Source organism: Saccostrea cucullata, unplaced genomic scaffold (assembly GCF_032062105.1).
Source record: "Saccostrea cucullata isolate Sc308-1 unplaced genomic scaffold, CSIRO_AGI_Scuc_v1 ctg5681, whole genome shotgun sequence".
NCBI lineage: Eukaryota > Metazoa > Mollusca > Bivalvia > Ostreida > Ostreidae > Saccostrea > Saccostrea cuccullata.
Window position 1 is genome coordinate 3,447 of NW_026929139.1, and position 27,173 is coordinate 30,619.

General features: G+C 34.7%; 1 protein-coding gene across 1 annotated transcript; it reads right to left on the bottom strand.

Annotated features, from left to right (window-relative positions):
- Positions 1–1,655: 1,655 nt before the first annotated feature.
- Positions 1,656–23,193, bottom strand: LOC134279882 (uncharacterized). The gene is made up of 10 exons (XM_062762297.1): positions 23,064–23,193; positions 20,255–20,312; positions 19,948–20,009; positions 16,256–16,322; positions 15,968–16,040; positions 14,924–15,837; positions 12,198–12,368; positions 11,089–11,541; positions 9,649–9,897; positions 1,656–2,197 (listed from the first exon to the last, which is right to left on the bottom strand). The coding sequence occupies exons 6-10, from the start codon at positions 15,753–15,755 to the stop codon at positions 1,656–1,658; spliced, it is 2,247 nt and encodes a 748-aa protein (XP_062618281.1). The 5' UTR covers positions 15,756–15,837; positions 15,968–16,040; positions 16,256–16,322; positions 19,948–20,009; positions 20,255–20,312; positions 23,064–23,193.
- Between the last annotated feature and the right edge of the window lie 3,980 nt (positions 23,194–27,173).

Consider the following 27,173-nt stretch of genomic DNA (forward strand, 5'->3'; position numbering starts at 1 on the left):
ATTTTTCCATTCCTTAAAATAATATTGTTTAAACATCTCCTTAGGTGCAAGCTTTAATTATTACAAATAATCATCAGCTGGTTGCATTATAGCTTGACAAATGCCCCTCCTCCACAAACATACACATATGCACATGTCTTTCATGTGGGATATGATGACCTGAAATTGGTCACTTGATATTTTCAAAAAAAAATATATATATCAATTTAATTAATATGTCTTAAAAACTTGATCTATACCAAATGATTTTAGAAATAGGAGACTGGCCATCAAATGACAAATTCTATTTAAACTGACCAGCAGTTCTTCTGTCTAATCCCCAAAGGACACAGATAATAGCTCCTTGATCAGAGATATGCTCCAGCAGAAATGATTGAGACAGCTTCAGCTTCCCTACATAGAACTCATTAATTAAACTTTGACTGGATGCATGCCCACTAATTGCTATCAAGGGATGAATGAATCTTAACCTTCTCCTTTGTAGTGCAAACAAGATGCATTATTGCATGTATCATTCTGAAATTAAATCTGAAAACAAAGATTTTTTATAAATTTGTTACAAAGATTTATACTGGAAAAAAAAAATGTGTAATCTTGATGCATCATTTTGAATAAGGTTCCTGCATGATTCTAAAGATTGGTAGGGACTATCTACCTAAATTTATTTTTTTTTAATACTTGATTTATTTGGATTTTATATCATACTAAAAGTTTCAATCCGAAATTAATGTGGAGAATGAGCATACTGATTCCAATCCCCCCCCCCACCCCACCCCCACATACACACACAATATACATTGTAATTAGTTTTAATTATATTATACAATATCAATTAAGTTTTTTATACAATTTCAAATTAGTTTATTATACAATAACAAATTAGATTGAAGTTGCTTTTTCTCAAATTCATTAAATTAGTTAGGCTAGTCACGTAAACTATAGGCTGATTCCTCAGCCCAGTTCCCAAGAGACAGATAACAAGTTCTTGATTAGAAATGTTCTTCAAGTAAGCTCCTTTACACTAAACTAATTAATTTCTCTCTAATTTGACATGCAATTTTCTGTTATCAAAATTCTCCTTGACCAGTGCTTCATAATTATACCCTTGGGAGAGGTAGATTTTCTCTTATAAAATAACATTTGTTATGGATTGCTGTAAAGTATATAATAAAAAAAATATTTTCTAAATTTAACATGTTTTAAATAGGGATACTGCAACATTCTTACATTTTTTTTGGGATTGTTTAATTGAATAGTATAAGTCAGTTATTTTTTTAAATTTCGCTTTAATTAAAGGTCACAGTGACCTTGAAATAGGTCATGACACACCTTCTACCCAAGATGCATAAATTGGCCAAGTTTGATGATTGTAAGTCTAATAGTATTCTAGTTATGAGCCAAACAAAACAACAAAATAAAAAAGAAAAAATGCCTGTAAAATGCTGAAAAATTATCCAATCATGATGACAATACCAGGTGCACACCTTCACATGGTGAATAATATGTGTACAAATTTTCAGACAAATCCATCCAATAGTTTCTGAGAAACGGTCCGGACAAAATCTTGTCTACAGACAGACGGACAGACGGACAGACGGACATGGTGATTCCAATATACCCCCCTAAACTTCGTTTGCGGGGGTATAATAAATTCATTACAACAAACCTCTATTTGTCCATTCCTTATAAATGGAGCCCTTCTGACAGCACACTTCTTCTCCAACCTTATCCTCAAACTTCTTCTCCATATTCAGAACCAGAATGAAGAATGCCCGTGGACTCAGAAAAATCTGGTGTGAGGCATAATATGAACATTGCCCCGCAAAGTCAGTCATGGTAATTTTTTTATCTGAATGGTCATCTGACAAGTCTTTGGATTCTATCTGTAAAGATCCAGATAGATCAGAACTGCTAGACAAAGTTTGACCTTCCTCAATGACCTCCCTGACATTTTCTGGTGACGAGGCTCGTTTTCCTTCATAAGATGAGGTAGATGGAATGTTAGAATCATCGAGTGATGCAGGTAGCTGACCACGATTCGGTGCTTCCGGAGAAACCTCCCCAACATCGACTGTTTGCACTTCATCAGGCATTTCTACATCCTCAGTGACTCCCACATCATGTTCAGAAACGCTTTTTTGTTGATTGGTTTCATCAAATGTAATTTTAAAGCGTTGCTGTTGCCTTGAAGAGTTCACTGCAAATGAAAATAGTTTTCAGAAATGATTTTAATTGTAAAGTAACAGTTTCCCACATTTCATTAAATAACGTAACTTAATTTCGGCGAAGGCAAAGTTGATGAAGGAAATATACATCACTTCTCTTGTTAAACATGAAATGTAAGTTTTTGTTATGTTTTATGCTTCAAGAGATGCTAAAAGGTGGAAAACAAGATATTTTACTTTTATATGTAAACATAATTAACTGACTGTGTATCTATTCAGAAATTGATAATTCTGATGGAATTTTCATGTAAATTTGTATATAAATCTACATATACTTTGATCTTAAGATTTAGTAATCAAGATAATTTAAATAGTATTTGTAAAGAACAAATTTAATTTATTGTACATAGGTAACACCATAAGTAAAGAATAAATTTCATCATGTTCATTGCATTTTGAGAAAGTTCAGTTCCATAAATTAGTGTGTCTATCTGTATAAATATATTCATGATTTGTAAAGAAACAGAGAGAGTGAGTGCAAAATGAAGCCGTTTTTTTCTCTTTCAAACCATGAGCACATGCTTGTCTATATATATCTCCTTTTAACACAACATTGCAAAAGCAAATATACAACTACATTGAATTGTTAAAAGAACAATAGACAGGCATGCGCCGAGCATGTATAAAGTCAATAAACAAGAGGCCCAGGGGTCACATCGCTCACCTGAGCAATTGGCTAGGAAAAGGCACACATCAGATCAGAACTGAAAGTCTAGTAAAGTGGGGAGGGGGGTGGGGGGGTTGGCTTGAATTTTAACTCCCCAGTGGGTCATGATTTGAACAAAACTTGAATCCACACTACCTAAGGATGATTCCCTATAAATATCACTAAGCATGGCTTTAAAGTACTATAAAAGAAGATTTTAAAAGGTTTCCCTAGAAATTCCTATGTAAAACTTTTCTCGGCCATTCAGCCCTACCCTACCCCCGGGGGTCATGATTTGAACAAATTTGAATCTACACTACCTGGGGATAATTTTACATGAATTTCATCTTTCCTGTCTCAATGGTTCTAGAGAAGAAGATTTTTCCTATATATTCCTAATTTTCCTATGTTAAATTTTGATCGGCCATTTTGGCCCCACCCTACCCCCTAGGGTCATGATTTGAACAAAGCTTTAATCTACACTACCTGAGGTTGATTTTTCAAAGGAGTTTCATCTTTCCTGGTCCAGTCGTTCTTGAGAGGAAGATTTTTAAAGATTTTTCCAATATATTCCTATTTAAAACTTTTATCGGCCATTTTGGCCCCACCCTACCCCTGGGGGTCATGATTTGAACAAACTTTCATCTACACTACATGAGGATTATTCCACATGAGTTTTATCTTTTCTGGCCCAGTGGTTCTTGAGAAGAAGATTTTTAAAGATTTTTTTTATCTATTCCTATGTATAACTTTGATCGGCCATTTTGGCCCCACCCTACCCCTGGGGGTCAAGATTCGAACAAACTTGAATCTACACTACCTGAGGATGATTCCACATGAGTTTCATCTTTCCTGGCCCAGTGGTTTTTGAGAAGATTTTTTTAAAATGCCATTATTTTTTCTCGAATTCATTATTATCTCCCCCTGGAAAAGGGTGTGGCCCTTCATCTGAACAAACTTGAATCCCCTTTACCCAAGGATACTTTGTAGCAAGTTTGGTTGAAATTGGCCCTGTGGTTCTTGAGAAGAAGATGAAAATGTGAAAAGTTTACAACAACGACAAAGACGCCAACGCCAACGACAAACAACGGACAAATTTTGATCAGAAAAGCTCACTTGAGCCTTAGGCTCAGGTGAGCTAAAAAGTGGCTATCCTCATGTGAAATGTTTAATTTTTTGAACCTAACGACATATATGTAATCCATTGAATGGGCGTCACATCCGAGAAATGGCCCTTCATCTGAACAAACTTGAATCCCCTTTACCCAAGGATACTTTGTAGCAAGTTTGGTTGAAATTGGCCCTGTGGTTCTTGAGAAGAAGATGAAAATGTGAAAAGTTTACAACAACGACAAAGACGCCAACGCCAACGACAAACAACGGACAAATTTTGATCAGAAAAGCTCACTTGAGCCTTAGGCTCAGGTGAGCTAAAAAGTGGCTATCCTCATGTGAAATGTTTAATTTTTTGAACCTAACGACATATATGTAATCCATTGAATGGGCGTCAACCCTGTATGACGTAACTTAAGAAATAAGATATCATTTTAAGAGTTTCATTTGGATGTGACATGAAGTCGGTCAGGTGATCAATGTCTATAATGCCCAAAGGGCGTTCTAGTAGAATTGATGAAGTACCGACTTCATGACACATCCCAATGAAACTCTAAAAATGATATTTTATTTCTTATATTTGTATTTTACTTTTATTCGTGTTACAAAGCAAAATAGGTGCTATTTGGACATTGTTATTGAAATGCAACATAACGTAACTATGGCGTCGTATGACGTCAAAGTCAAGACTTTCTAATGGTCTCATGCAATTTTCCCAACTGCAGGTCATTGAAAATTGAATGTCAAAATAATTTATATTGTCAAATAATAAAAGACATTACCAAATGTAAATATTGAGAAATTACATATGACATACGAGGAACCTGTAATTATACGGTTGTCAGCTATGTTAGGGAAAGTCAGAGTTCAAATTCGTTGATAAATTGTACAATCTATCACTTCTATTAGAAGCCTCCAACTCTATTAGTATCATAAGACCCAAAATGCATCAACTTACAAAGTTTGATAATATTTAGCCAGTTAAGACTGAAGAAATTATAATATAGAACTTTATAAAATACCATAAGTAGGTCACAGTGACCTACCTTTTGATTAAAATTTTCTGATGACTCAAGATATATTAAATGACAAAGACTGATGAATCTAATTAAATAAGTACCTGAGATATTCAAAAGTAGGTTATCATGACCTACATTATGTCAACATTCTCTGAAAACCCAAGATGCATCATCTGACAAAGTCTGCAATTCTAAGCCAATTAGTACCAGAGATAATTAAATATAGCCATCAAATGTCAAAAGTAGGTCATGGTGACCTACTTTTTGGACGATGTTATCCAAAAACCCAAGATGCCTAAACTGACAAAATTTTATGATTTTAAGCCAATAAGTACCTGTGATATTCAAAAGTAGGTCACCGTGACCTACATCTTGCTGGACATTCAATGAAACCAAGCCAATAAGTACCAGATATAATTAAATATAGCCATAAAATGTCAAAAGTAGGTCACAGTGACCTACTTTTTGGTCAACGTTCTCCGAAAACCCAAGGGGCCTAAACTGACAAAGTTTGATGATTCTAAGCTTATACATGTACGTAACTGAGACATTCAAAAGTAGGTCACCGTGATCTACTTTTTGGTCTACATTCTCCGAAAACGCAAGATGCCTCAACTGATAAAGTTTGATAATTCATAGCCAATAAGTGCCTGAGATACTTAAATATAGCCACAAATGTCAAAAGTAGGCCACGGTGACCTACTTTTTGGTCGATAATCTTCGAAAACCCAAGATGCATCAACTGACAAAGTTTAATGATTTAAGGTCAATAAGTACCAGAGATATTTAATTATAGCCAAAAAATGTCAAAACTAGGTAACCATGACCTTATTTTTGGTCATCACTCTCCAAAAACCCATGATGCATTAACTCAAAGTTTGATGATTCTAAGCCAATAAGTACCAGAGACACATAAATAAAACCATAAAACATCAAAAGTAGGTCACCGTGACCTACTTTTTGGTTGTACCTCTCTGAATACCAAATATGCACCTACTCACAAAGTTTGATTATATATCTAAGCCAATAAATACCTAAGATACTTAAATATAGCCATAAAATGTCAAAAGTAGGTCACCGTGACCTACAATTTGGTCAACAATTTTCCAAAGACCCAAGATGCAACTGACAAAGTTTGATGATCATAGGTCTGAAGGTAATCAAAATATGCGTTTTAAACTATTTGAAAACAATTGTTGGCAAATTCAAAAAGTAGGTCACAGAGACCTACTTTTACATAAATATTTTTTTAAGGTCCCAAGATGCATCAACTTACAAGATTTGATGATTCTAAACCTCCCAGTGTCTGAAATGATGGGATTTAATGTTTTTAAAAGGATAAGTCATAAAGTTCAAAAGTAGGTCACAGTGACCTATTTTTAAGCTGACATTGTTTGAAGACCCAAGATGCATCAACTGACAAAGTTTGATGATCATAGGCCTTAAAGTGTCCAAAATATGCCTCCAAATTAATTTGAAAATGAAAGCCCGTAATTTTTTTTTTAAAGTAGGTCACCTTGACCTACTTCTGTGTTACCATGATGTGAAGTCCTAAGATGCATCAACTTACAAGATTTGATGATCCTAGTCTTTATAGTAGGCAAAATATACATGTTTTAATTAATTATAAATTTTGGTCAAATTTGAAGTGACCTTGAAATCACACCCTTAGCCCCAGGGTAATTCCCCATGCAAATTTTATCTTCGACATATCCTGATACTTGTATGTAAGTTTGGTGAAAATCCGCCTAGTGGTTATGGAGAAGAAGATTTTTTAGCAAACATTAGTTTTGGTTGTTTTCCTAATTATCTCCCCTTGTTTAAGTGTCCCAATCCTTATTTTAGTATAAATGGTAGCCCTTGGGCCAAGGATACCCTGTGACAAATTTGGTACTGATTGGCCAAGGGGTTTTTGAGTTATGGCCCATATTCTAAAAAGTTCTCCGAAAACCCAAGGGGCCTAAACTGACAAAGTTTGACAAAGTTTGATGATTCTAAGCTTCCACACAAATGGCCATATTAAGCCTTTGGCTCAGAAGAGCTAACAACTTAGATTTATTTATTTTATCAATTATTTATAAAATCTTTTAAAGAATGGGTGGACTTAACGCCCTATTTTGGATCTCTTTTGTGACTCCTATTACAATCTGTAAATGAAGTGAATCCAAAATAAATTATGTGCAATTAAAAGAGCAACATATACTTGGTTATATTAGGTGGTACATTTGTGCCAAAACAATGCCCTGTTGTCGTGTATCAAAATTGATGCAACGATACATGAGTGTCGTCTTCCGGAAATCGACTTGTACCCGGAGTGGTTTTTATGTCACACAATCAATATTTATAGGAGGCTGGGCTATCGATCGGTGTCATTGTTGACATCTCTCTCTCTATCACTCTTTCTTTCCGAAAATTCGAATACGTGTATAGCATTTTACAGCGATGTCAATATGAAATTCTTTTGAAAATGTGATGACACGCAAAATAAATACAATATTTAATTTGCTAAACTCTGAGAACGGCAATAAAACACGCTCAAAGATGCAGTACATGTAATCCTGAGTACTAGATTCACTGGTTTAATAATTACAAAAGTGCCTAAATAAATACTAGAACTGTCCAAAATGGACAAAATAACCCCCACTGGGTTTCTCAGAAGTAAGTTTTTCCTTAATAAAGATATGTATCAAACATGAATTATGAAATTTTTCTTCCAGTGACCTTAAACTTAACCAAATGACCTAGGGTCAAGGTCATGACACACCCTTATAATTAGGTCATGGGCAATCTTTGTGTGAAATGAGAACCTACCAAGTTTATCCATAAGAAGAAAATGGACCGGACACGAATTATGAATTTTTTTTTCCAGTGACCTTGAAATTCTCCAAATGATCTTGAGTCAAGGTCAAGACACACCCTTGGGTCATGGGCAATCTTTGTGAGAAATGAAAACTTACCAAGTTTATCCATAAGAAAGATATGGACCAGACACAAATTATGAATTTTATTTCCAGTGACCTTGAACTTCTCCAAATCACCTTGGGTCAAGATCATGCCACACTCTTAGGTCATGGGCAATCTTTGTGTGAAATGAGAACCTACCAAGTTTATCCATAAGAAAGATGTGGACCGAACCTGAATTATGAATTTTTTCTACCAGTGACCTTGAACTTTCCCAAATGACCTTAGGTCAAGGAGATGACACACCCTTGAGGCATTAGCAATCCTTGTGTGAAATCAGAACCTACCAAGTTTATCCATAAGAAAGATATGGACCAGACACAAATTATGAAATTTTTCTTCCAGTGACCTTGAACTTCCAAAAACGACCTTGGATCAAGGTCATGACACACCCATGGATCATGGGCAATTTTTGTGTGAAAGGAGAACCTACCAAGTTTATCCATAAGAATGATATGGACCAGACACAAATTATGCAATTTTTCTTTCAGTGACCTAGAACTTCCCCAAATGACCTTGGGTTAAGGTCATAACACACCCTTAGGTCATGGGCAATCTTTATGTGAAATGAGAACCTACCAAGTTAATCCATAAGAAAGATATGGACCGGACACAAATTATAAATTTTTCTTCCAGTGACCTTGAAGTTCCCCAAATGACCTTGGGTCAAGGTCATGACACACCCTTAGGTCATTGGCAATCTTTGTATGGAGTAGTAGATTCTAATGTCCCTCTGTAAGAAAGATAAGGAGCGGACACGATTGCACAGACAGACAAACAGACAGACAGACAGTTAGACAGACGGAAAAGGTGATTCTTTTATACCCCCCAAATTTCGTTTGTAGGGGGTATAATAATGTCATCGCTATTATTAAAAAATAATCATTAAATCTAAAACAATATAATTTATTAAATACAATTTGTATAGAAAATGAATTTATCTAGTAGCATTGAAGCTATAAAGGGACAAGGAATGTTGAGAATATTGCTAGGGTGATAAGCGTATTCATGATATAAATCAAAAGTGCAGGGGCATAGACATTTTTGTTTGAGCTGAAATATGGATTATTTATTGCTTAAACAATGTATATTTTGAAAAAAGCTGGGAGCTAATCCTGGTATGCATAACATTAGTTTTATTCATAATAGATTTTAAGCGAAGTGGGAATTTTTAGCTATGATACACATTTTCGGCAAGGTTTCCAGTACTTCACAAACACCTCAGATTAGCTCCCAGCACTTTTTGGAGATTCCCCCCCAAACTTCAAACACAGACTAGCTCCCAATACTTTTTGGGTTGAGGAAATAAACATCTTTAAACATGTATCAATTTTTTTCTTAAAAAAATAAGCGTATGCCCTTGCACTATCCTCATTTCCTTCATTCAGCTTAACAATTCTATTTATACATTAGTCATGTGACAAACAGCTGACACATTTACATGCGATATAATTAGTACTGTGTAAGGCTTAGTCCTGTCCACTTTGGATAACTATATTACATTTTCTACGGGTATTCAATAGCTTTGTTACAATTATTTAAAAGAGGTAATGTATATTAAAACGGTGCTAAGGTCACATTTTAACATAGCCGCTTGATAGATATGCATTGATTTCAGTAGTGCTATGTAAAGGAAGACATTTGCAAAATTAATGTAAAAATAATTATATTGAATAAAGCATACCTTGGATGCTATCTGTCACATCAAAGACATCTGTGTGGATATCAACTCCTCTCGTTGAACTGATGTTTTTCTTTATTTCTTCCAGGTCAATGCCCTTCAGTCTCTCTAACAGTGTTGTTTTACCACTACCAGCACACCCTATTATCATTCCAGAGGCATGGTACATGGTTGTCTTCCCTTTCTTTAAATTCTCAATGAAATTCTTCACAGATTTATCTCCCCTTAAGATGATCTGCATTGGTATTCCAACTGTAATGACGATATACTAGTAAAACAGAGCTTAGCTGCACATTTGTAGCGTTACGGTTTTATATACATGTATTTGTCTTTGACCATAATGCTACTGATCCCCTAATGCAAAAAAAGGTGCAATTTACGGCAAACCCTTGGGTCATGGGCAGTCTTTGTGTGAAATGAGAACCTACCAAATTTATCCATAAGAAAGATATGGACCAGACACAAATCATGAAATTTTACTTTGTGACCTTGAACTTCCCCAAATGACCTTGGGTCAAGGTCATGACAAACCCTTGGGTCATGGGCAATCTTTTTGTGAAATGAGAATCTATCAAGTTTATCCATAAGGAAGATATGGACCGGACACGAATCATGAAATTTTTCTTCCAGTGACTATGAACTTCTCAAAATGACCTTGGTGCAAGGTCATGATACACCCTTAGGTCATGGGCAGTCTTTGTGTGAAATGAGAACCTACCAAGTTTATCCATCAGAAAGATATGGACCAGACACGAATCATGAAATTTTTCTTCCAGTGACCTTGAAGTTCCCCAAATCACCTTGTGTCAAGGTCATGACACACCCTTAGGTCATGGGCAATCTTAGTGTGAAATGGGAACTTACCAAGTTTATCCATAAGACAGATATGGACCAGACACGAATAATGAAATTCTTCTTTCAGCGTCCTTGAACTTCTCTAAATGACCTTGGGTCAAGGTCATGACACACCCTTAGGTCATAAGCAAACTTTGGCTGAAGTAGTAGATTGTAATACAGTGGACCTTCAGATATCTGGACGCCAGATATCCGGATGCTTCAGTATCCGGACGCTTTTTTATCGGAACAGAATTTTTTTAATGTTATTTTATCTTATTTAACTGGTGATTCAGATATCCGTATGCTTCATATATCCGGACAAATTGACTGGGAACCAAAGCGTCCGGATAAATGAGGCTCCACTGTATTCCTCTGGAAGAAAAATATGGACCGGACATGTTTGCACAGACAGCTAGACAGACAGCTAGACAGACAGACAAGGTGATTCCTATATACCCCCCCCCCCCAAACTTTGTTTGCTTGGGGTATAAATAAGATCTAAAAGCCTTTATACATAGTTATAGATGAAATCACAGATAAATACATGAAATTCATTTACTTCTTATGTTAAATTTTATCCGAGAAACCGGCTGAAAATAGACTTACCTTTCTTAAATACAACTTCACGAAATGACTGGTCCTCCATTGTTGGGTGCGTGAAAATATCTTCTCCAAGACGTTTTAAAAATTCCTCATTTTTATCTGGTAGTAACCAACAGCAAACCTCGTCTTCTCTTCTCCGATAATTCCACGATCTACAGTACTCAGCTACATTTTCTTTTTCTGCCCCAGTCAAGAAAATTTCAGTGAAGTCAGACTTCTTTGAGAATTTCAGGAAACTGATATTTTTGAAGAGCTCACTGGAATAACTGATCTCTGATTCATTGAGTTTCAGGATTGGTTCATATTTTTCGAAACCTTTATGAGCAAATGGCTTTGAGATTTCCTTCAAACGAAAACTTTTGGCAACAGAATTATATTTTGTCATCCAGTTTTCGTCTTTCATGTTTATTTTGTAAGAATTGGAAAGAAGAAGGCACATCAAAAGTTTATACCCATCTACAAATAAACAAGAAATATATACAGATAATTGAATGATTAAATGTATGTTGTATTACGTCCCATTCGAGAATATTTCACTCAATTAGATACGTCACCATATACCGATGAAATTCTTCAAATGTTGACCTTAACTCGGCACTTAGGGTCATTGAGCAGTGAGGGTTCTTTATTGTGCCGAAGCCTGCCGCTGACAAGGGACCTCGGTTTAAAAAGTCTCATCCGAAGGACCTGTAACTTTCACTTCATGTGCCGAGCGCATGGCAAAGGAACTTTTACTACCCATTTTTATCGACTTACTAGGTCAGTCGCAGTCGAGATTCGAACTCCCGATCACAGGAGTTTAACCATAATAAATTTTGGTTTGGACATAATCGTACAGACATAAATGAACAGCTACATAGACAAATAACAAAGTGATCTCCATATACCTCCTTAATGTTTGTTACAGACAAACCTATAGACAATGAGGCAGATAATTAAATGGATGGGCCTACAATCGCTGATCAGATTACTCATTTGGTGTTTGGCTCAGGCCATGAAAGGTCATAGTAATAAATATTTTATTTGATAATTAAAGCAGAATGAAAGTCATTCTTTAAAATATATTTCATTTACTACATGTTTCAAATTCTAAAACAGCTTCAAACTCATACCTTCTATTTCGTGAATGTTGTCAAACAATGTCTCTATATTTCTAAGCTCATGTCTGCTGTGATCCTCAGAGCTGGTACACTCCACACACAAGGGAACACCACACGGGGTACAGAACTGGTCCAGGGGAATTCTGGGATGTTTCTTACATTTGATGTTCTCCAGAGGGACTCCTGTAAGAAATAGAAGTTTCATATTGTAAATAATTATTCAATGCTGATAAATCTTCTCAAAACAAATTCATTTTGTTAATGTTTTTTAAAATATAACAAATTTATTAATTATTATGATATTGATTATTGAAGTATATTGGAGTAGAAAATTTTTTGAATAGAGTCCAGACAATCTATATATAACATGTATTTAAATTTATTAGAAAATATATATGTGATATATGCCAAGATATACAGAGGAAGAACTTTTTGTCAATGGTGGTGATGAAAGGTCACAGTGACTATAATCTATTCTATGATATAAAATGATTATGTAATTGTATGGGAATTTATTGATTCCAATAATTGACATACATAAGATACATTACAAACAACATGAACAATATGAAAATATGATTAATTATTAAATGTCATATAAAATGCTATCAATATTAGAATTATGCATATCAAATACATGTTAAAGGTATAATTTCCTAGGCACTCTTTGAGTATGACTATAAATTGATTTTCTATGACTTGCCAACATAACTTCGGGTCACGTAACACCTTAGATTAAATGATAATCTTTTTAATCATCACATAGATGACCAATCAATGTTAAATTGCTTCAATAAAACATTCATGGCCAATGTACTTTGAATTAAAAATGCACTTTAACAAAGTACTGATGACCTTAGCCAAACTCACATGACCTATAAGAGTTAAATAATATTCCACAATTTGGTATGCAACCTTTGTGTCAAGGAAGATTTCCTCACACAACTCAAATGAAATTAACAAGGACACCCCCTTTCCCAATAAAAAACACAAAACAGTGACACACACAATTTTCAGGGTGGGTCAGGGGTGTACCGTAAATATAAAATAAATTTTAATGCATAAATCCAATTATTTGCTCATAAATAGTGTGTATGCAGTCTTCATGTTCAGTCATTTAAGTTCAATAAGTTCGTTTAGGTTCACAATAATGAATAACATAACTTGAACAAGAACAATCATACCATACATTACCCCCCCCCCCCAATCACCATACATTACCCCCCCCCCCCTCCAATCCAAAACCCATACCCCCAGCCTACCTCCAGCCCCCCAAGTATCAATATATGTAAACCACAGAAATCAACCCTACATATTTCTGTCAGTGACCTTCAATGCTTGTATAACAGTGTACATATAAGTGCATTATCAGTTAGGGGCTTTCAGTCTCTTAAATTCATGTTATTGGGATACATATGGTTATAAATGAACAGAATAAATCTAATGATAAATATATATAAATACAATTATTTCCTTCTTCACCATATCTTGTAATTACATTTGATACAGGCAGTAATAATAAAATTATATATTCTAGTTTTATGGGCAAACTATTTTAAAACAAGACATTAGGCTGATTTTTTTTCCAGGAATTATTTTTTACACCTTTATTATGAAATGCCTTAATGGAAGGTAACTTAATTTTTTTCTTCACCTTCAAATACAAAATTGGATTGTCTCCCTTTCATAAGCAAGTTACTAAAATTGATCACTGTAGTTTCATTTAGGCTAATTCTTTGGTGTCTTAGAATTTAACTTTTTGTTCATAAAGTTGAAGTGAATCTTTAACTTCATTATGAATTTTAATCTTCAATACTGTTCAGTTATCTCTATATTTCATCTAGATGTTTCTCCTACACAAAATGTCAACCCAGTACACAGTGTAGATTTACTGAACACCTGCTACAGAAATACACAAAATGTCAAGTCAGTACACAGTGTAGATTTACTGAACACCTGCTACAGAAATACACAAAATGTCAACCCAGTACACAGTGTAGATTTACTGAACACCTGCTACAGAAATACACAAAATGTCAACCCAGTAAACAGTGTAGATTTACTGAACACCTGCTACAGAAATACACAACAATTGAACATTCTTAGAGACAGCTGTGTTAATATCACTGGTGTCTATATCTACATGTAACTGTCAACATCAACACAAAATCTCATCTGTTTTGAATGTAGAATTTACTTAAACTGAATACATTATAAAAGAATATTGTAATAATTATAAAATATTTTAAAATTTAATCACTAACTACTTCTCAAAAGTTTATCATATTACATTAATTGTATTTATCGAACAAAAGAACTCAAGATTTCAAAAGTTGGTAATTATACCCCCATTGACCTGTTGACAGTAATCAGTATATTGTACAAAAATCCATGAACCAAACTTCAATGTACATTATATGAATCATTGATTGAAGAGTTACACACAACACCTGAACACTATACAATTAATTACAAACTGGATGTAAATCTATCATTTCTTTTTAATTGTGTCTTTTTATCATGTTTATCGTCATAAACATTATCTTTAACATCTAATGTTTGTTGTTAACACAGTGAGGGATTAAACTAAAACACTGGTAAATAAGCACTTGAATATATATATGTACTAGTACAGTTACTAGTTATTCTTAAATAACCCCCCTCACATAATGGAGTTATTAATTAGTATAGATGTTATAATTATAAAATACAATAAAACAAACTACAATGTTACTTACCAGTCAGAGAGTCTGTATCTACCACTCTGTATATGTTGACTGTGTTGTTGTACTCTGACCCTACCCACAGTAGGTGAGTTTTATCATCGTAACTCAGGCCCCATGGTTCGTTTATCCCGTGTTGTCGTGTCTGTATCTCTGTCAGATAGTGACCCTCACTGTCTAACATCTGTACTGACTCGGTGATCCAATCACACACCAGGATGTGTGACAGCGCGTCAGTACAGATTCCACATGGTAATAGTCGTGATCCTGATGGAGGACCTGTGTAGGAGAATCGGTAATTACCGTCACGATCTGTCACCACTACACGGAGATAGTCAGTCACAATAACATCTCCATTGCGGTTCTCTGTGATGTAGAGAGGTTGTATATACAGTCCCTGACCTGTGATGTTGTCGTGCTGTATGGTCTGGATGTTTTCTCCTGTGGAGTTATACCTCACTACCTTGCCTTCTCTCCCTGTATCAGTATATCTATACATCCCGACCAGCAGGTCTCCAGTGGAGGGGGAGCTGTAGACACACCGTGGTATCCATGGTGACGTGTTGTACTGTATTATCGTAGTCTTTTCTCTGTTCTCTGTAGACAGTTTATTGATGTTTAATTCACTGTCTATATAAATTAGATCACCATAAGAATCCACAGTGTGTCCTCCCACATCACTACCTCTATCTGTCACGTGATCTAGTACTTCCCCTTTAGTGTTTGTCAGTATAAGATTGCCTTGTCTATCACTGATCCAGACCCGGTCTGATGTGAGATGTGAAATGTGATCACCACGACTAACACCAGACACGGTGACAGATTTCTGGTACACTAATCTATACATTATTTACAGCAGACATCTATTTCTTTATCCTAATGTTTTATAACAGAGTCCCGTGTGGATTTCCTCAGTCAGGGAGATCTCTCTGTAAATTACAACATTGTAACAGAATTATCTACATCAGTTACAGATCTCTCTTTATATTGTAAGCATTTATCAATGTCTTAGGTTTAATAACATGAATATTGAATTAAGATACAGATAAACATAAATACCTTTACACTGGGTACTGAATCCTTTACAATTCTCCCTCTTTTGCAGGGTCCAACTGTTCACCATTAGTCCGATCTAAATAATCAATATTGATAAATTGAAACATTCTTGAAAACTGATTAAGGTTTTGACTTCTTAGAAAAGTATAATATGAACTCATTTGAAATATTACATGTCAACTTTTCCAGTAGGATTCAACAACTTCACAGCACACTCAAACATTATAATTTATATTTTCTTTCTACAGTGTGTTGTGACATGGTTATAAATAGTAACAGAGAATTGTATACCATTACCACACTGATTTCTTGTATCTGGAAAAAACTGTATAGTCTCCATTCATCTTGTTACTGCATTCTAGGTAAAGAAAATAAAGAATATATTATTATTCACCATTATTACAAAACATACATCTCTCCAGTTTATTTATTTAAATAAGAGAAAATTGTATCTTCATTTTGAAATTACAAAATTCGAATGAGAGCTTTTATAAGGATTGATTGTTTGGTTTTAGTAATATTTATTTAAAACATGTAAAAATTGCATACTGCATATGTACATCTATAAATATACTGCATGTACATACAGTGCTGTACATGTATATGTAGAACATGTGTAGTATTCTGTATGAGTGTTATAGTTTTTCCCCCACATAAACATGGGCATAGGAAGCAAATTGAAAGTGAAGGGGGGGGGGGGGGGGGGGGGGGGGGGCGTAACCCAACAAAAAAGGTAAATCCCAACTCTCAATGCCTATAAAATGTCTACTTTTGCAAAAAACATAGGAAGAGGGGGGACTCCCCACCCCCCTCCGATTCCGACGCCTATGCATATTATATATTGTTAGTATCTCCAATCATTCATAAACATTTTACAGTGATTAAAAATTTGACTTCAGTCTAAATCTGTCTCATGAATCTGGAACCAGAACCCCTTACCCAGGGACAAGGAAATTCACAATTTTGGAAGAGCCATATTTTTTTTAATCATTTAAGTATTTTTAAGGGATGGCAATCAAATGCAGAATTCCTAATCGATTAATCTTTTGAAAAACGCTGATTTTCAACCCTATGTGCAGCGATTTCATTTTTTAAAGTAAATTTAAAGAAAATTTTGTTCAATTTTATTTTTTCCGACAAACCAATTACAAATTTTATAACTTATTTCCATCATTCAGACCAAATAATTGGTTAACCTGTTTCAAATTGCCATCGCTAGTATGTATGTAGTAATTGGTTTGTTTGATACCCAGGGGCAGAGAAAAAAGATTTGCAAAGAAGTTATGCATTTTCACTATATACAACTGTAATAAATATAACAAAACCCTAACACCAGAATTCCTCATTCTGGGACCATGAAATTCAAAATTTTATACATGTTATAAAAGACACCTTTCATCATTGTAAATACATGTATGTACGTAGTTTGTTTAACACCCAGGGACAGAGAAAACAGATTTTGAAAGAATTAATACATTTTCATTATATAATCAAAAGAGCCCTGCCCTAACACCAGAACCCCTGACCCAGGGGCCATGAGTTTCAAAATTTTGGTACAGTCTTCGAAATTATGCGGTAGCCCGATGACCGAGGCTAGTAAAATCGGGATCGGGCTACCAAAAATTATTAACGCGCATGCCCGATGGGCTAGTTAGTAAATTTCCGGTGGCGAATTTTAAGTATGATTCCTTTTATAAAATATCAAGAAGGCTTTCCCAGGTCAGTGATTCACGAACAGGAGGGCTCTTCCAGAAGAAGTAAAAGTTGTTTCACAAAATGAAGTACGTGGAATCATAGCTTTAGCGAAATTGGCTGGAAATCTGACCATGGACTGAATACACCGGTACTACGAATCACCGAAATGCCCCTTGGAATCACCGAAATACCCCTTATTTTCTCATAAGTAAATAAAAGAGTAATAAATATATGATATCAACTGTTCTAAAACCTAGATACATACATTTTCATAATCTTACTGTAAGTATTTTTAATTTATTTAAAGATGTGTGCATGTCACACTGTTGACTGATGCAGCAAAGTGTTTAAAACAATTACCATCATTACTCGTGGTTTTGAACGTTTAGTGATCAAATTGAATTAAATCAGAAATGCAAATGTGATTGCACATTTTTTCATTTGTTATTACTCTTGAGTTGGGCTAGTAAAATTTTGTTTGGGCTACCAAATTTTATACTTTCACTTGTAGTCAAAAAAGTTAAGCGCAAAGACTGTTGGTAGACTGAATTTTTATTACAATCATGCAAAAAGTTTGACTGCTTGAGGGCTATGATTAAAGGAGAAGATTTTTCTAGATTGAATTAATATTAGTAGTTTTGGCCCCACCCCTCAGGTTCCGGGGGGCGGGGGCATGGAATTCACAATTTTTGTTACCCTTCACTCATAAATTATGCTATATGCAAAATTTGGCTGAAATTGGTTCAATGGTTCCAGAGAAGCTAAAAATGTTCATATGATCATAAGATTACACTCAACAAACGACATACGACAATGGACAAAAACAAATAGCAATAGGTCACCTGAGTTACTCGTGTGAGGAGGGGGGCATAAAACTTAGATGAGCTCACTTTTGATCTCAGTCTCACTTTTCAACTAAATATTCTTTTAGTAAGAGTGAGATTCACTGAGATCAAAAGAGAAGTTGTCTAAGTTTTATGACCCCCATGGTCTGGTGATAAGACAAGAGGCCCATGGGCCACATCGCTCACCTGAGAAGCTTTGACCATGTTATTCTTAACCCGAATTCCCCCTTAGTTCTTGATAAGAAGATTTTGAAAGATTTTTCTTATATATTTCTATGTAAAACTTTGATTCTCTACTGTGGCCCGCCCAACCCCCGGGGGGTCATGATTTGAACAATTTAGAATTTATACTACCCCTGGATGCGTCCACATAAGTTTCAGCTTTTCTTGCCCAGTCAGTGGTTCTTGAGAAGAAGATTTTGAAAGATTTTTCCTAGATATTTCTGTGTAAGACATTGATTCCCTATTGTGGCCCTGCCCAACCTCCAGGGGTCATCATTTGATTAATTTCAAATCTACACTTCACCAGGACGCTTCCACATAAGTTTCAGTTTTTCTGGCCCTGTAGTTCTTTAGAAGGAAATTTTGAGAAAGATTTTTTCTATATATTTCTATGTAAAACTTTGATTCTCTATTGTGGCCCGCCCAAACCCTGGGGGTCATGATTTAAAAAATTTAGAGTCTACACTACCCCAGGATGCTTCCCCATAAGTTTCAGCTTTTCTGGACCTGTGGTTCTTGACAAAAAGATTTTGAAAGATTTTTCCTATACATTTCTATGTAAACTTTGATTCCCAATTGTGGCCCCGCCCAAACCCCGGGGGTCATGATTTGAACAATTTACAATCTATACTACTCCAGGATGCTTCCAAATAAGTTTCAACTTTTCTGGCCCAGTGGTTCATGAGAAGATTTTTAATGACCCGAGCCTATCTTTGTCTCTTTTTGATTATCTCCCCTTGGCCCAGCGGTTCTTGAGAAGTTGAAAATGTAAAAGTTTACAGACGGACAGTAGACGGACGGATGGATAACAGACAAAATATGATTAGAACTCACAGAGTTTTAAGCTCAGGTGAGATGAAATGTGTCAAGTTTACAGAAAGGCAGACAGAGAGCATACAGACTATTATCAGAAAAGTTCATGCTCAGGTGAGCTACAATATGTAAAATTATAGACAGACAGAATACAAAATGTGATCAGAAAATCTCACTTAAAATCAGGTTAGCTAAAAATGTTATGAGCAGAAAAGTTCAATATTTTGTAGTTGCATATTGAGTTCATTTTACTCCTGATATTGAGATAATTTTTTTTCTTTTTTTCCCCTCATACTTCACATTCATGAAAAATATAAAAAAAAAGTTCTTCCCACTTGTGAAATATATCTATCTTTTACATTCAACTAAAAACTTTTAATATTTTTTAGTTAAAAGAGATATAAAAACCTGTAAGGAGATGATGCTTCCCTTTCCCTGACAATGGTTGGATATAGTGCACACTGGGGAATCTGTCAAAATAAATTAAGACTATTACATGTAACCTAAATATATATAAATAATGAGTCCCTTAGCTTGTAAAAAACCAGAAGTGTTTAAGTTCAAATAATGCTTTCTAAAGATATGTTTATACATACATGCATACAAAACTTGAAGTATATATGTATATGAATACAAGTACAATGTAAATTAATGTTTACAATTGACAAGGGTCAATAAATATACATGTACCCTTGTGAGAGATTTAAAAAGAAACCTGTAAGGAGATGATTCTTTCCTCTTCTAGACAATTGGATAGTAGGATTCTGGGAAATCTGTCAAAATAAATTGAGACAATTAACCTATATATAAATAATGAAGCCATGAGCTTGTGAAACACTACAAGGCCAAAAGAAAAAATAGTCTTGTTTCCTGCTACCCAACCTACCCATTTTTTTTTTTTAACTTTTGGGGAAAAAATTGAAATTGCAGGAATTCTATGTTAAAGTGAAAAAAAAATATATTTGAATTGTATTTCATGACATATATGTTTAAAATATGGACTTTCAGTAAATTCCGTCTTGAGTTGTCGTGCATCTCTACTTAATTGGAACTGCTACAGTGCTACCCAACCTACCCAATATTTTTGCTCCACTACCTTAAGTTTTTTTAGCTTTTGGGGAAAAAAATTGAAATTGCAGGAATTCTATGTTAAAGTGAAAAAAAATGTATATATTCGAAATTGTATTTCATGCCATACCGTATATCCATTTTTTTCGCGATGATCTATTTTTCGCATTTTTGTGACCATTTTTAATTCGCAAAAAATAAAAAGCGCAGAAATTATATCCATTTCATTAAATTTCATTTCATTAAATTCCTTTTGGTAATGAAGATTTATAAAGTAAAGGTATCCTGTACACTTGTGATGTATCAATTCCGTAAATATTGTTGGTCGATTTTAAAATTTTAGGAAAATAGTCACCCAAAAAATGAAAATGTAATTTAGGGTCGGAGGGTAAAATGTAGGGTAGGTCGGGTGACAGGAAACAAGAGTATTTTTTATTTTGGCCTTATCGTCTAAATTACAAGAATCTTGTAAAACGAAAATAAATTATAAATTGCTACCAACTTGGTAATTTTTTAAAATGAAATTAGAAATATCAATCTGTAGTACTTCTTTTGTTCTTTCAAAATTTGGATATATATTAAAATAGCTCCACTACCAAAGGATGCTTCCACATAAACTTCAGCTTTCTTGGCCCAGTGGTTCTTGAGAAGAAGATTTTTAAAGATTTGTTCTATTTATATCTCTATATAAGACTTGGAATTCCCCATTGTGGCCCCACCCTTCCCAAGGGGGTCACTATTTTTTTAATTTAATATCTACACTACCCAAGGATGCTCCCACATAAGTTTCAGCTTTCCTGGCCCAGTGGTTCTTGATAAGAAGATTTTTAAAGATTTGTTTTATATATTTCTATGTAAAACTTGGATTCCTTATTGTGGCCCCGCCCTACCCCTGGGGGTCATGATTTTTACAATTTAATATCTACACTACCCAATGATGCTTCCACATAAGTTTCAGCTTCCCTGGCCCAGTGGTTTCTAAGAAGAAGATTTTTAAAGATTTGTTCTATATATTTCTATGTAAAACTGGATTCCCTATTGTGGCCCCGCCCTACCCTCGGGGGTCATGATTTTAACAATTTAATATCTACACTACCCAAGGATGCTTCCACATAAGTTTCAGCTTTCCTGGCCCAGTGGTTCTTGAGAAGAAGATTTTTAAAGATTTGTTCTATATATTTCTATGTAAAAATAGATTTCCTATTGTGGCCCCGCCCTACCCCCGGGGGTCATGATTTTTACAATTTAATTTCTACACTACCCAAGGATGCTCCCACATAAGTTTCAGCTTTCCTGGCCCAGTGGTTCTTGAGAAGAAGATTTTTTAGTGACCCCACCCTATTTTTGCCTTTTCTTGATTATCTCCCCTTGTAAGGGGACTTGGCCCTTTATTTTAACAATTTAAACTCCCCTTCACCCAAGGATGCTTTGTACCAAGTTTGGTTAAAATTGGCCCATTGGTTCTTGAGAAGAAGTCGAAAATGTGAAAAGTTTACAGACGGACGGACGGACGGACAGACGGCTGGACAGACGGACGGACGACGGACAAAATGTGATGAGAAAAGCTCACTTGAGCCTTCGGCTCAGGTGAGCTAAAAATCAAACATGTAGTTTAAAATAAAATAATTTTGAGACATAGCTTTATATTTTGTGTTAAAATTATTATTATTAAATCTAAAAATTCAGAACATTGCGTATCAACAAATGAACGATGATCGTGTACTACTTTTATCCAATGCTCGCTTCATGTTGCACATCTGTCATAGGAAATTCTGGCCACTGGTTACTAGATGGAAGCGTGACATTAAACACGGAGTGAACTTTAAAAAGTCAAAAAAGGGAAGGCAACAAAGATCATTTAACAGTTTGTGTCCTTCACAAACATATTAAACTTGTCGCAGAATAAAGTTCATATGTATACAACGAACTGAAAATAACCACGGCACATATTTTCGTGAAGCACGGACACTGATTTTATACTTTATTTTGACAAGGTAATAATGAGAATGTAACAGATACATATACTTCATTAATAAAATGAATACAATTAGAAATATATGCCTGTATATATGAATGAAAATGTACAAATAAATATGAATATAAAAACGAGTGCATTTTTTCGTGTTTACGTTTTTAGGTGCGAGATTTTGCGGACAGTCCCATTTCTCCAAGGTCTATCCCACTTTAAAATGAGATAGCCCCGTGGGCTATCTCATTCTCCTGGTTAATTTCGCACACTGGGTTGAAGCGAGGAAGGGGTCCAAAATGGCGTCCTCCCTTGTGTAGTTTTATTATTACGGTATATGATTTTTTAATGAATAATTATTACACGCCGGGAGCAAGTCCCTGTGGCAAGAGCAATTTATAGCCATAATGTACTTCCTTGTTGACAACTTACAATATATACTCTGGCGTAAACACTGGGTTATGTCTAGGAGATATATGACTTTGATTACCAATTATTTCACACTTGTTCCTCCCAAGAATACTGCTTTCAACTGTGACTTTACAAGCTTATAATAATATTAATATAGGCCTAGGCCATACTCTTTTCGACGCCTGCGTCTTTTTGGTCTTGACCTTTGGAAATGTCTTATGACAGTATTTTTGTATTTCGATCCCGATATATACACATGTATTTTTTACTTAGCGCTGGTCATGCATATGAATGTTTAAAAGAATGGTATAAAAAATTATTAACCCCAAACTTAATTTGACTGTAATGTATATGTAGTAGATGTATATTTTATTAAATAATATAATAAATGATAATGAACATGATGAAATAAAATAAATAATAATTATATATATATGATATACAGATATATATTAAGAATAATCTTCTTCAGTAAATAACTGCAGTCTGAACCTTTTTAAGCTCGCCATCAACTGATAAATGATTTAGATTTCAATCTATTGACTCAGGCCACAGGTGCTCGTGGACAGGATTATCACTACCCCCCCCCCCCCCCCCCGTCCTTTCAATATAAAAAAAATTCTGATTATTTTTTTATTCTTCATTTCTAATCTCTGACAAATTTATTGAATCTATATGTTTCTATTCTATTTGAAAAGCACAGAAATAAATCAATCATATGCAATTTCTATTCACAGTCGTTTCACGCATATATATAAGAATTTTCTTATATTAACATTGCAATTGAGTGACTGAGGTTTAAAATACACTTTAAACTCTATATATACGTGAAACAACTGTGAATAGAAATTGCGCATGCATATAATTGATATATTTCTGTGATTTTCAAATAGAAATATATAGATTAAATTGTCAGAGATTAGAAACGAAGAAAAAAAAATCGGATTTTTTTTATTATTGAAATGGGGAGGGTGGGGGGTAGGGATAATCCTGTCCACGAGCACCTGTGACTCTGGCTTCATATTAAAGCCTCTCTAAACATATGTTTTTTTTTTATTATCTACCTATAAGCAGAAGGTTTACAATCCAAGCTTAACATCCAACAGATATAATTCCATAATTTGTATCTTATCCTAAAATCCACAGAAAACAAAAATTCTGTTCTGACCATAGGAACTTTCATGTTCAATTAATTTAGAAGGAGCAGGCAGTCAATGGAGCTAAGATGATTCAGCTTGCTGCTGGTGATGTTGTCCATCCCAAGAAAAGAAAATAGGCCTTAATTGACAATTAGACCGCCCAAGTTTTACATTGAAATATTATGTATATAGGAAATTAAAAAAAAATCTTCCCAAAAACCACTGGACCAGAAAAGCTGAAACTTATGTGGAAGCATCCTGGGGTAGTGTAAAATATAAATTGTTCAAATCATGACCCCCAGGGGCAGAAAGGGGCCATAATATGGATGCATGTTTTACATTGAAATGTATGAGAAACAAGAGGCCCATGGGCCACATGGCTCACCTGAGTAACTTTGGTGATGCATTTCTTTACCAGATTTCCCCTCTTGATATTTTACATATTCTGGCCCGTTCCCCCTCCCCTGTCATGATTATAAGGTATTAGAATTTACACTACTCTAGGTTGTATCATCAATGCAAGTTTGATCCTGGTAGCACGTATAGTTACTTGGGAATGGACCTGCTCCAAAAACTTTAACCTGGTCACTCATCTGCATGGAAAATGTAAGTCAGATCCAGCAATCGAAGCGTGTCTGGTAGTATCAATCCCTAGATGCATGAAAATTTGATCCAAGTAGGGCTGACAGTTACTTGGGAATAAACCTACTCCAAAACCTTTAAACTGGTCACTCATCTGGAAAGTGTAGGTCAGATCCAGCATCCAAATCAAGTCTGGTAGTGTCCATCCCTAGATGCATCATCCATGCAAGTTTGGACCGTGCAGAGCTTATAGTTACTTAGGAATGAACCTGCTCCAAAAAATTAATCTGGTCAGTCATCTAGAAAATGTAGGTCAGATCCAGCATCCCAAGCATGTCTGGTAGTGTCCATTCTTGGATGCATCAGGTAGGCTAAATATACATGTAGTTACTTGGGAATGAACCTACTCCTCAAACTTTAATCAGGACGCTGACACCAAAGCCAGGGGTATAGCATAAGCTCATCTCGACTTCCCCCAAGGTGAAATAATAAAAACTAGAAATATGTCCATAGGACATGAATGCCCTACCGAGGTTTTAACAGTAATGCAACATGAAAATTCGAATCTGTGTATGAAATTTCAGAATATCTTGAATAGTGATGCTGTTGAATTGCTTACATCAGTATCGGCATATAAAGTTTAAACTAATTTAAGAAAAGTGAGGTCAAGGTCAAAGGTAAGGTCAAAGTAAAACAAATGTTGATGCAGTTGAAAAGCTCTCATCAGTATGTGTCAGCATATGTAGTCGAAAAAATATAAATGGTTTCTTTAAAACTGACTTAATCACAAATTGATAAAAGTGAGGTCAAGGTCAATGAAAGGTCAAGGTCAAAAATATTGATGCAGATAAATTGCTTACATCCGTATGTATCAGCATATGAAGTTTGACACAAAGAAGATGGGCGCATTTGGCGTGTGATCTGCAGGAATCATTCGTACGAAACATTTATGGTTTAAATGTGGTTGATTTGGTTGGCTGAACATATAGCTGGTCAGATTTAATTTACAAACACGTCCATGGGTTTTTTCATTTAGCTTGAAAGACTGTGAGATTTTAACATTTATGTCCGTTTTTCCTAGGGAGTATTATAACAGTAATGTTTCACAAAAAATAAATACCTAAATATCTAATGCATAGGTGCATGATACGTGTATGTACATTAAAAATAGAAGATTGGAATTGATTTCGTTCCAGAACCAAAATGAATCAAAATTTATCTAATTCAAAATTTTAATACATCAGTACATACAACGAAACTAACAAAACTAGAAAACTGACCAGTCAGCAAGGGCCCCGCCATGGGGTAGAATTAAAAGGGTGCAGCTTACAGAATGATTAATAAATGTACAAAGAAAAAGCAACAGCAACTGTATTCTTAAAATTTCAACATAATTCCTGAATATTCAAAAACCTGAAAATAATATTCTTGTATTTACATTAGGCAGTAAAGAACAACTTAACATTGAATTTATATTTAAACAATTATGAATCTTGTGTTATATAAAATGCCAGCCTTCAATGAATGCAAATATCATGAAGGCTTGACCTTAACTTCAAACAAACAGCAGTTGCAGACAAAGGTTTTCATTAATCTTAAAGTGACAGATAAAGAGAAGCCTACTAAATTTTCTGCAGCAGGCTAGATAATTAATCCCAAGGGATTAATTGTACCTCTCTCATCATTTTCTTCTAAAGTTACAATAAGGACTTTTTTCAGTATTAATGATAGAACGGAGTTTTTATACAACTACATTAAAAATTAAAAACATTCTTGAATTAATATATTTAAAAAAAAAGGAAAAAAGTGAAAAAAAAGTACCCTGGTAAATCAAAAAATCTTCTTTAATCTATTTCTTTTTTTAGGATTCAATGAAATCATAACTATCAAACAAAAATAAATAATAAAAATTTATATTTAAATCCACATATCAGAGTATTTCATAGAATTCCAAATTGATTTAACTTCAAAACAAACTTCATTTGCAGACAGAGGTGGTAATTAATCTCAAAGTGACAGATAAAGATAATGCTCTGGAATTTCTTCAGGAGGAAAGCTAATTAATCTCATGGGACTCCTAGTAGCATTCAGTTTACTGAATGGGAACATCTTCAGCAGTTATCTCTCTTTGCCAATGCATTCTTATATAAAGTTAAGGAATCTACCCCACCACCCCAGCTCCAAACCAAGGGACATAGAGAACCAAACTTAGCATCAAAATATGTATTTTTGCCTACTGAACTACCGTACCAAATTTGATCTTAATTGGGCAACCATAAAAAAAGTTGCCCGTTCATTCTTATGCATAGTTTAGAAATCTACCCCACCACCCCAGCTCCAAACTAGAAGACATACAGAATCAAACTTAGCATCAAAATATGTCTTTCTGCCTATTAAACTACCATACCAAATTTAAACTTGATTGGGCAACCATAAAAAAAGTTATTAGAAAAAAAACAGAAAATTTG